Below are 12,708 nucleotides of genomic sequence, written 5' to 3'. Positions count from 1 at the left end.
AGACCAAAAACATTATGGATAAACTGAAAACAAAAACCGTTCAAAAACCGTTCATGTCTGAAAACAAAAACCGTTCATGTCTGGATAAACTGAAAACATTATGGACCAAAAACATTATGGATAAACATTATGGATAAACATTATGGACCAAAAACATTATAGACATCACATCGTTCATGTCTAAATTTTTCATTTATCATTATCAAACCATAAATAACCGAAAAACTGAATATAACCAAACATAACCGAGAAAACCGTGAAAACTGAAAATAATTCGGAAAATAACCGAATAAACCGAGAAGCCAATTATTTCGTTTCAATTCGGACCACATAATTATTTCTAAAACCGAATAAACCGAATTTCAAACCGACCCAAACCAAAATTTACTTGGGTTTATTTTGGTGTGATAATTCTAAAACCAAACAAACCGTAAACCGATTAAACCGACCTGTTTAACCCGAAAAAAACAAATGCTTATGACTACTCTAAGATCTATATTAGTTAACCTTAGGGGTATAAATTTATATTTACCTATTTTATGAAATATTTTGGTTATTTTAATTCTTATAGACTATATTTGTTACAAAACAAATTTAGGGATATCCTAAGGTATTTCTCTAAATAAAACCTCTCAAACAGTAAAATAAATCTAAATCTATATGTTTATCTGTGAGGTCCACAAATTCATATATTTTTCTATTTGTCACGTAGATTTATATATGTTTCTGTTTATCTACCTAGATTTTCTTCTTTGTTGGAAAGATTTTCCTTAAAATAAAAATAACAAAAGAGAGAAAGAGAGCAAAATAAAAAACATTCATTAAACTGAAATATATTACATGTCCATTTTTCAAATAAAACACCAAGTTTGATTTATATACCATAGTCATATATTTAGATGAAATAAGTAAGTTTGGATATCTTTGACTGCAGAGACTAAATACGACCATGAGCGATCATCTCCAGCAAAGCAATCTCCTTCATCATAACTTCATCACATCCATGCATCACCATCCAACTATCTGCCATCGGTTCATCAACCTCGGTTACACCACTTCCTGACCCAACCGTAGAACCAGATGCAGACGTTGACTTTGACACACAAGTGGCCGACTTGTCCAAATTCAAGTTCATCACACCATCAACGATATACGTACATTCATTATCATCGTCTATCTTATCGTAGCCTGATGCAGAAACAATAACAGCTTTACCTTTACCTCTCATGTTTTTCCGACCATTGTTTGTGTTTGATTTAGAGGTTGTGGTCATGAAAGTATCATCATTATAGGTAACAGATCTAATATAGTTCTGAAGAGTATCGCTGCCGAGTGCAAGGGAAACTTCATCTTTCCCCTTAAACTTCCTTGAGTGCTGTTTGCGTTTAGTCGCGTTCCAATGGTTCTTGATTGTATTTTCAGTGCGTCCAGGGAGTTTTCGGGCAATCTCAGCCCATCTGTTCCCAATCTCTTTGTGGGCTTCGATCAATATTCTATCTTCTTGTTCGCTCCAACCATCTTTCTGTAAAATATAACATATTATTTTATATATTTATTTTCTATAATTATTATATTGTTGGTAAAGAATCTAAGTGAAAATAACTTTAGTTTGAATGCTTGCCAGTTGTAACTATTGTACAGAACAAAAAGACAAAATGTGTTGAATAAGATTATCGACATATATGTATATATAACAAAAAATTAAAGTTTTCTTGCATAAGTTAAAGCTGTTTACATGTTGACAAATATGAATTGTTCAATTTTTATAGAAGTTTGGCAATGTATCACATGTGAATTTGAGTGAAACGAGAAAATAATCAACATAAGACATATTCAATTAGATATTCAAACGCTAACAACCATATAAGATGAATATATTTTTTAATATAAATATGTGTATTACACACTATGATGTTATATATATCAAAATTTTTTATTTTATATAAATAATAAAATAAATTAAGAGAATGCATTATTTGTAGATGCTTATATATGCATAAAACAATTATGATACAATGTCAATTTATATGGCATAATGAACACACAAAATATGTTATGCATGGAAAACTAGACATATAACAATATATGTAACATATATGATTATTATGGTATTGTTATTATACAGACAACCACATATACATATACAATACTACATGGTTCATAATGAATATATGTATAAAGATTATAAAGAAAGTAAGAAATTAAAAAACCTTGATATCAGGACGAAGATGGTTGTGCCACCTTTCTCTGCATTGTTTTCCTACACGTCCTTGAAGCATCTTAGCTATCTGAGACCATCTTTTAGTCCCATGAAGCCCCACTAATTGCATCAAGAGCCTATATTTATGTAAAATCCTTAAAAATATTATACACTAAATTTTCAAAAAGAATAATAGCCAAATCATATAAACAAAAATATTTATAAAAATTCCAAAATATTGAATTTACCTATCTTCGTCTGAAGTCCATTGACCTTTTATTATGCTAGTTTTTCTTGTAAGTTTAGATCCTCTCCTCATCTGAAATCTCTTGTTCTTCTTGATCTGATCCGCTTTGATCATTATTTGATTATTTTGATGTTGATTCATGGTGGTGTCATCGTTTGCGCCCAATATACATATTGGTTTAGGCGCACCATATGAGTCAACCATGGCCAGATTGAAGATCGACTCTGTCCCAAAGATTATCCCTTGATTTCGATTATTATCCCACATAGTATTGTCGATTGGGACATGTGAAATGTTGGGTAAATCATTGGATTCAACAGGGTGCGATGTGTTACAAGCCATGTTGAAGAGATCTTGGTCGCTGGATATGCCACGAAGATATGCCTCAAAAGCTTCAGTACATGGAGAAGAAGTGATACCGTTAAAGATATATTTTGAAACTGAATCGAATGTGTGAGGCTGCATATCATAGTGACGAGGGGAAATGTTTAGATTTGGAATATGATCGGAAGTAGCGTTTGAGATCTTCAATATTGGATTTTGGTGACAAAGATCAGAGTTTATGATCGACGGTACATGTGACCTATCGAGATTAGCATGGAAAGGTTTATGATGCACATTTTGGACAAATGAAGCATCATCGGTAAGAGAAGGATGAACATCTTTTAAGGTGACATTGTCATCGAAGATAACAGATGCAAGATATGGGTAATGCATTTTTATCGCTGACTCAAACTCCATAAAGAAAGTACAAAGAAGTAAAGAACACAACCGGAAAAATAAAATTGCACTAGACTTAAGGAAGAAAATAAGTCGGTCAAGCACATGATATTGAAGAAACTAACAATCAATGAAATTGAAATTCAAGCTTGATGATGAAACTAAGAAAGAGGAAAGCTGGTAGAAAGTAAGGGTAGAATATTAAGAATTTATAAATGAAGATGATGTGAAGAGTGATGAGTTAGTAAATATTATTTGGTGGTCCAAGGGTAGAATAGTCATTACAAGTCATCATGTAATAATCATGAAGTAGTTATAAGGTAGTTTTTAAACTTTGTAATTTTGTGTAATATTCTCGAGCAAGTCTCGACACGTGTTAGGCATGTAAACAATATCATTTTTTCAGCCATGCGATCATTTTTTGTGTGTTGTGCAATGTCAATCTAACGGTTTAAGATATGGCATATGGTCCACTATTTTTCAATAAATATAGTAGGTCCCACGAAATTAAATTGAAAAATATTGACTAGAAAATCCAAAACGGTAAAAATCATTAATTATTATATACACCACCCAAAATATAAAATAACATTGATAACTAAATTTTTGGAAAAGAAATAATCTACAACCAATATTAGGATTTCAAAATGTTATTTCCTCCATTACATTATATGGTATTTTTGTTTTAAACTATTTTAATATATTATCATTTTTTATCAAATTTAACTTAATTTGATGTTTTCTAATCTTTGGTTATACCATATTATTTTCATTGGTTGATTACTGTTAAAAGAAGATAAAATATAGAATTCATGTGATTCTTTAAATTCAAGTTTGTAAACAAATAAATTGATTTTTTGGTGTGGTCTAAAAAAAAACTTTTAAAATGAAATATAAACTAGAAATAATACTTTAAATTTGTTGTTGTATGTGATAGATAACATTGCTTTATTATAAGCTTCTCAAATTTTGCCATAGACAAATTCATGTCTCTACATATATATGTGATATTTAATGATAAAATAACAATATTTATTGACTTTGTTAGAATAAATTCTTTGGAACTAAATAAACTCAAAAACAGTTGTTAAAAAAAAAAACTCAAAAACGGTTGAACATTTATGTAAAACAACTTTTTATGGAATAAGATAATATATAGTATAAAATCAATGTTATTTACTAAAATTATCTTTTTTTAGAAACATCGAAGTTTTTATTCATTATAAACTATTTATAATAAATAAACTAAAATTACTCAAATTAAAAAAAAAGTTAACAAGGTGGAAAGATACATTAAAGGCCTAATGATATGATGATGTTGAATAGGAATCTTCAATTTTGTAACTGAATTGTTGAGACTATATACAATAGTAATAAATATAGGCTTTTAACCAAGATCATTTAAATCCAAAAGAGACAGCCTATCAAATCATTTTAATATAAAAAACTTTAAAAAGTTTAGATCCGTTAAACTATCTTTTACGACATAATCAATTATAAATCTTTACAATATATAAAACTAAGAAAATTGAATACTATTGATTAATTATAAGAAGTTGAATAACAACAAGGAATCAAACCAGAAAGTACCTTTGGCGTGTGATATGACCTGATGTTAAAAATTTGTGGGCCTATGCATGATGTCCATTTGTACTTAAAGAGGTCTTAGATCTAGCATTAAACATGGCCGAGAAACGGCATGTTTGTCACTTTCTTTCTCTTACCAGAGAAAAACATCACACATTCTAAAATCTTTTCAGATCTTATTTGTGAGTACGAAGGTTTAGAAATGTTTGAGCCCTTTTGAAATAAACTGTCACTGCGTACTACGTACTATAAAAAGGAAGCTGGAGAAAAATTGATACTTTAGAACATCATTGGTGAAAAAATCTTAGAATTTCTTAAAACTATATGTTAACAACTAAAACTTACCAGTCACATAAACAATGTGACAGTGTTGCAAGAGTCTTTCATAAATGCTAAAAAGAATTTTATTTTTATTTATGCAAAAACTTATCAAAAAACTTACTAATGTTATTTTTTTAATAATATGTGAATATTCATTAATAATAATAATGAAAAAAGAGATACAAGTAGTTTTAAGGACTCAAATTCTATTACATCTAAAATCTGATTAAGAAGAGGGTTTAGAAAAAAATTATAGATAAGAAGGCTTAATAAAAATACTAAGTCTATGATTAAAGCTTTGCTAAGGCAAATCTTACTAACAATAACAATTAATCCCAATAGATAAAAGCAAAACATGTCCGAGAAGTATACATGCAAAGCAGGGTTGACAAGGCCCCGGTTTATTTATCACTCGATGAGGCCACTCCATACTCCATTACTTTCAGAAGAGAACTATATGCTTCTCTGTAAATTCAAATCCGACGAGAGGAGACTAGCATAATAAAGTACAAAGCAGTACTGGCATTGGGAAGCAGAGGTAAGGCACTCGACTCTGATCTCTTCACACAAGTAACACTTAAAAAATCTGGCTTGATAACAACGTAGAGGCAGATCAGAAAAATTCATCCTCCTCCTGGGACATGAACCGCAGAAAAGCCAAAGCTCTAATCTAAGCAACATCCGGCGGGAAGCAACCATGTTTTGCTATCAAAGAATCAGAGCCAAAACATTCTTCCAAACATACCGAAGATGAAAAATAAGTTTGACGTCCATTCTCTCAACTAATGTCACTGAAAAAGCTTAGGGTCATCAATCAGAATCATCATATGATTACCACATGAGTTTGAGAGTTGAGTCCTTTGATTATCATCCAAAGAAAAAGTACATACAAAGCACTTGCGCCACTTCCTAGGAAGGCCTATGAGTCCCGGCCCGGTTGGCTTTCCAATAATATTGGTGATAATTGAGGGCAAATCCATCGGTAGTATTTTAGACATTACCTACCAGTTAAAGAAATTTAAAATAATAATAAAAGAAGAAAGACGATAAACTTTTATCAGAGAGGGTTTTTATTTGAAATGCCGTAAAAAGAAGTTAAGAAACTATTCACCACAGCATTTAGTGATTCACTATGATTGTCTTATTGTTTTAAGTTTAATTAGATAACTAGATTTTGATTTGCGCTTAAAAACACATATTTGTTTTTAAAATTAAATATTATTAAAATGAATTTATATATAGTATAGAAGATTGGACCTATTTATCCGGAACCGTGAACTGAAACGCACCAAATTGAAAAAAAGAAACCAAAATTGAAGAGAACTTCATAAATAACATAGTAGATCATATATCTCTAAAACTGAACTGAGAACCAAATGGATACTTGAATTTTTAAAATACAAACTATATACTTATAACTTTTAACTATTTTGATTTATAAATAAATTAATATCCTAAAAATATAAACCGAATTACCCAAATATTTTTTATTAAAAAGTATTAAAAATATTATCGAACTATCAGATATTTTATCCGAACAACCTGAATTGCCCGATATAAATTGAAAACCCAAATGATCTGATATTTTTATCAACAAATCCATAATTACCCAAAAACTAAGAATTGAACCGGAACTGAATTGAACCCAATTTCTTTGCATATTATCTGGTTCCCAATTTTTCTTATGAACCGAACCAAAAACCAAATAACTCAACTGAAACCAACTCAAACTTTGTAGCGGTTCCTTAAATTTCTAGAACCAAAACACCAAAAGTAAAAATACATGAACCAAAACTGAATGATAAGGATTACTAGTGCATCTACATTGAAACTGTGCAAAGAAAGCATTATATTTTTACAAATTATTTAAATCCTTTTAAATGGGGGGGGGGGGTATATTATTTATTAACAAACATTTCAAAAATATTATTTATTTTTTTGATTTTCAGTGGGTTATCTTATATCGGATCTTAGGTTAATAGAAATTTTTTAGATTTTTACTAGGTTTTCTAAGATTATAATTACAATTCTTTTTATTAAACTGAACTGAATTATACACATATCACTAGATTTATCACTTCAATCATAGGTCTGGGTTGGATATGAAAACACCGCTTGAAAATCAATTATTATAATAGAACAATTTTTTTGAAACATAAATAGAAAACTTTAAAATTTTTTATTCTCTAACAAAAGTTACAAATTTAATTAAATTTTACTAAAATAAAAATATACTTGCGCTTTAAAAGCACGGATCAAAATCTAGTCTACTTATTTACAAGTCTATGCCACTGAAGTATTTAATAATCTTACATTTAAGCAATTCATGTCTTTTCCTAATTTATTTAATGATTTCCTAAATCAGATTTTAAACTAAAAAGGATTTGAGAACAATAAAAAAATTTAAAAACGACTTTCCTAAAAAATAGGTATTCCTTATTTTGCATTGCTCCTAATATTCATCTACGTATTTTATTATGGCCAAAATGATAATAGGTGCACATATCATAACGTTAGTCTATTAAACTATTTATAAATCATCCATGGTCAAAGTCATAATTTTTGGAGATCACCCGGCCCAAGTTATCATTATCATTTTCATATTTGTTTTTATTGTTTTTATTATTTTCTCAAGATAATGATTTAAGAATCTATTTTTACAAATCATTTAAAACCTTTTTCAAAAATTCTGTAGGAAAATAAATTTCACTTTAGTAATATAGATTTTTATTCATAAATTATTAGTATAATTCTTTCATAATATAAGTCCAATTAGTTATAAATATTAGATTCGTTTATATGATGCATTGTGATATAATAGACAACTAAAATCACGAAGTATAATTATTCAAAGTAATAAATAAAATTGCTATGTTTTAAAATGTTATATCAAAAATTATGTAATAAATTTTAATTTACAAATATAAATCAAACATATATATATATATATATATATTAAACTATTAGTACAAAAAAAATTAAAAGAAATGTTTATGCTGAAAAAAATTTATACAGTCACGGGTCAAGCTATAGAAATAAACAATAACAACGCAAGATTATTTTTCTTTAATAAATTTATTTTAATATAAATTATATTTCCAAATATGTTTATATATTTTATGTATTTATAAATTTATTTTATTTGTTTTAAGAGATGCTAAGATTTTGGAATTGGAAAAAAAAGGACCCACTTCTATATTATTTTTGTTTGGAAACTTAAAATTTTGTATCATAATATTTTATTAAATTTATAATTTTAATTTTAGGTTTTATTATAAATGTAAAAGATTAATTATCAATTTAAATTTATATTTAAATATTACAAATACATAATCTAACATAAATAAAAATATAAAAACATAAAACAAATACCCGCCCGCAAGGTCTAGTTAATATTAAGACAGCAGTCACATTTTGTACTCATGTATGATTTTCTTTGAAAATATACCCTCGTTAGAAAGTCATTAGTTCTAAAACATGTGTCACATTTATTTCTCCTCATTGAACGTCAAACTTACAAACTTATTCTGTTAGACTAAGAAGATTCGTACCCCTTAACCACCGAACTATAGTTATATAACGCACTAATAAGTCTTATTAAAAATCTTACAATTCGGTTCACTGAAACCTTTGATACGATCTACCTAATTATTTTGTGGTAAAAATTATAATAATACAGTATAAACAATATTATCAAACCGTTTATATTCTTTCTTATTAATACTTACATAAACCGGTTATATCAAAAAAATATCTCTAGATACAATACATATACCCAGTATCATATACAAAATGGGTACTTTTACTTATACACATGACCATGGCAGAACTTTTGCCCTATGTATATTATGATTCTACTTGTACTCATACAATAACAGACCATTCCGGTATATATATCTAAACTATTAAAACTGAAGAACAAATAAGATTTAATCTTAAATTTTTCTCAATAATTACCATTGAATGCCACTATTATTAAACACAGTCGTTTGATGTATTATTTTTGTAAACCACTGATAAAAACCAAAAAATTCACGTTGGGTTTAGACAATATTATACTGTTTTGGGCTTAGTATATCTAGATGGCCCATATCTTAAACACTAATTATATTTTTTTCGAATCCAAAATGAGAAAATACTAGTGTTCACCGTAATGAAAGAAACGCTTTTGACTTGGGTTTAAAGGTTTTTACACCCAAGTCTGGAGTTCGAATCCCAGGCAACGCAATTTCTATTGGAGGAGGTCTGAGTTTCAATTCCCGGAGAAAGCAGATTATGCAGGAATATTAGAGAAAAGACTTACAAGAGATCTTCATCATGGCGCAAGAAATACCGTTAGGAATGAATCTCATAGGGCGACTCAGGGTGATGCAGTCAGGCGTGAATCTTCACAAGACATGTAGTATTGTCGACTGTAATATCGTCTATGTAATGTTTCTCATGATTTGTAATAGCATAATCAACCAGACAAAAACAAAGAAAGAAACGATTTATATTAGTTTACACATGTATTATAATTTACCTGATAAATATAGCAAAATGGAAACACGGTCATTGGTAAACAGTAGATAACAAATAATATTTGTGGAAACACTATACACAGTAGATATCAAATATTATTTATAAATCTAATAATAATATTTATAGACAATCTCTTTTAAATGGTTTGCACATTAGATATCAAATATTTTATGTTTTGAGATAATCTATATTATCAAAAATGAATTACATTTGAGATTTGTTTAAAACATGATTAACAGTAAAAAATATAATGTTATTTGGAAACATGGATATCGGTATCTTAAAAAAAATCTATATTATTAAAACTGAGATTTGTTTGGAAATATAATTAGCAATATAAAAAAGTATATAGTTGTTTGGAAACATGGATGACAATATATTAAAAAAAAATAATGAGCTTAAGTTATCAAGAAAAATTGGAAGTCTAATATAATATAAAAATCTATATATTTGGGCCAGCTTTAAAGATATAAAAATGTTTCAATTTAATTATCTAAAAACATAAATAATCATAAAACAAAATTTAAATTTTATATACATATTTCAAATCAAAAAAGTAATTTATAAATTAATTAATATCAAAAATTGATTCAAAAATTTACATATATTCAAAAATTGATTTTTACTAAAATATGTTCCAGTAAACTTTATAAACAAATATTTTCAATATATAGAAGAAAAATACAATACAAAGTCCAATTTCAAACACAAACTTAAATTATGGTTTTTAAACTACACATTAAAGTTTATAAAAATAATATATGTGATTATTTATATGATGATAGATGTAAAATACAATTATGTATATGATTATTTATATGATGGTACATATAAAAGCAGAAAATAATTTCAATTCCAAAATAACATAGAAAACAAAACAATTATCTATATGGAGCAAAATAATTCAATCTAATTACCTAACAAATAATGGGTTTAAGTTATTAAAAAAACTAGAAGTCCATTATATTATGAAAAACTATATACGTGGGCCAAACTTTAACATATATATGAAATTGCTCAATCTAATTATCTAAAACATTTTTTCTAAAATAATCATAAAACAAAATTTATAATTAATATACATATCAAATAAAAATAATAATTTAAAACTGATATATATAAAAACTGATTCAAATATATATATTCAAAAATTGATTTTACTAAAATATTTTCCACTAACTGTTGTAAAAATAATTTCAATATATATATAAAAAATACAATACAAAGCTCAATTTCAAACACCAACTTAAGTTGTGGTTTTTATATCTTACATTGGGTTTTTAAAATAAAATATATATGATTATATATATGATGGTACGTATAAAGTACTACTAATTATATGATTACTTATATGATGATATGTATAAAATATGATTAATTATACAATGACACATATATAATATATAGTAGTAACATGAAAACAATGAAAAATAAATATCAATATATTTTTAAAAGAAAAGTATATCCGAGCGGTGCTCGGATCAAAAATCTAGTTATTGATTATTTTAAATACTCAGGAAACTTACATAGGCGGCTCTATATTTAGTGATTTGCATGGTTTCATTAATTTTGTAAACATTGTATATACACTATAATATTTTATTAATTTATATAACTATATTTATAAAAAAATCCTTTATAGGTTTTTCAATTAGATATTTTTAAAAAATAAAAAGTTAATTTTTCCATATATACATTATTCAAACTTTAGAAATTTGACTTTCATATTTGATTTTACTATCTTTATATTCCTAAAGTAAGCATTTTGTGCTTTTGCACAGAAAACATATAAAATTTTGATTATAATAATATGTTGATTATAATAATTCTAGGTGATTTTTCTATGCTCATGCACGGAAATAAATATTTATAAAGTAAATATTTTATAATAATTTATTAATAGTTTAATTTCAATTTCAATTATTTTATAATTTTTTAAATAATATTATATTTTTAGTTATACTTATGATTTTGGATATGTAATATATGATTTAACTTGACAATCACTTTAGTATATTAGATAACATCAAATTCTTCGAATTCAACCATGGTATTTTTTGTTATAAATATATTAAAATTTTGAATAATTGTAATTTTCATTTAGATTGGTTTTCTCTTAGATATTTATATATATTTTAGTAATAATATCTCTATAATATTATTTTAAAAATCAAAATAAAAAAAAACTTAAGTGTCAATCGATTCAGAATACATAAATAATATATATCGATGATATTTTCAATTCTCATTCATAAATGTTTTAAAAAATAAATAAATTCTAACAATTAGATAATAATTCATTTTTATTTATTGCTATGGTTTGAAGCATCACGTAATTTATAAATAAACATTTATATAGAATAACATGTTAATATGTTTTTTAGTTACCTTTGATTTTAGATATGATAAATTGATTAGTCTAGTTACTCATTTCTGGATAGGATGAGTATAATTATTTTTATTTTTATCAAATCATATTGATTTTATTTATCGCAGCAGTTCATTTTTTATCTTAAAAGTGTATTTTTGCAATATTTATAATAATTTTTGTTTGTTGATTTTCTAAAAATATTTTAAAATAAAGCAATGATCAGTAGAAAGTTTCATAAATAAAATAAAATATATAGATATAAGGAAAATATTTTTATTACTTTGAAAATATATTTATGTTGCTTAAGATTATGTTTTAAAGGAAATATTTATTTTTCTTAATATCAAAATTATTTTTATTAACTTTCATTTTTATGAAATCACATTATATATATATATATATTCTTTTATTGTAAATTCGTGTTTTAATTTATAAATGTTTTAATTATATATGTTAACTTAAAAGGAAACTTCTAATTAACAGAAATTATTTTAAGAAAGGAAAAACAATTTTAATATAGTAATTATATATAATATTTTCAATTTATTAAAGATGACATCGTAATCAATTCATTGTGAGAGTTAACGTGAATGCGACAAGTAAGAAACTAAATTCTCAAATAATATTATAGAGATTTAATCGGAGAATTCTGAAAGTTGTCCCGAACTAATCTAAATTTTATCAAAGAGCCCCCTATAAAACTTGTTCTAGATCCGCCCTAATCACAAATACAGGAAATAA

General features: G+C 26.2%; 1 protein-coding gene across 1 annotated transcript; it reads right to left on the bottom strand.

Annotated features, from left to right (window-relative positions):
* Positions 1–937: 937 nt before the first annotated feature.
* Positions 938–3,188, bottom strand: LOC108811118 (transcription factor MYB118-like). The gene is made up of 3 exons (XM_056988727.1): positions 2,449–3,188; positions 2,211–2,337; positions 938–1,522 (listed from the first exon to the last, which is right to left on the bottom strand). Exons 1-3 carry the CDS (start codon positions 3,186–3,188, stop codon positions 938–940), a joined length of 1,452 nt encoding a protein of 483 aa, XP_056844707.1.
* Positions 3,189–12,708: the final 9,520 nt, after the last annotated feature.

Source organism: Raphanus sativus, chromosome 6 (assembly GCF_000801105.2).
Source record: "Raphanus sativus cultivar WK10039 chromosome 6, ASM80110v3, whole genome shotgun sequence".
In the NCBI taxonomy this organism is placed as follows: domain Eukaryota; kingdom Viridiplantae; phylum Streptophyta; class Magnoliopsida; order Brassicales; family Brassicaceae; genus Raphanus; species Raphanus sativus.
The sequence above is the reverse complement of the archived record's forward strand: the minus strand, read 5'-3'. Positions and strand labels throughout refer to the sequence as shown.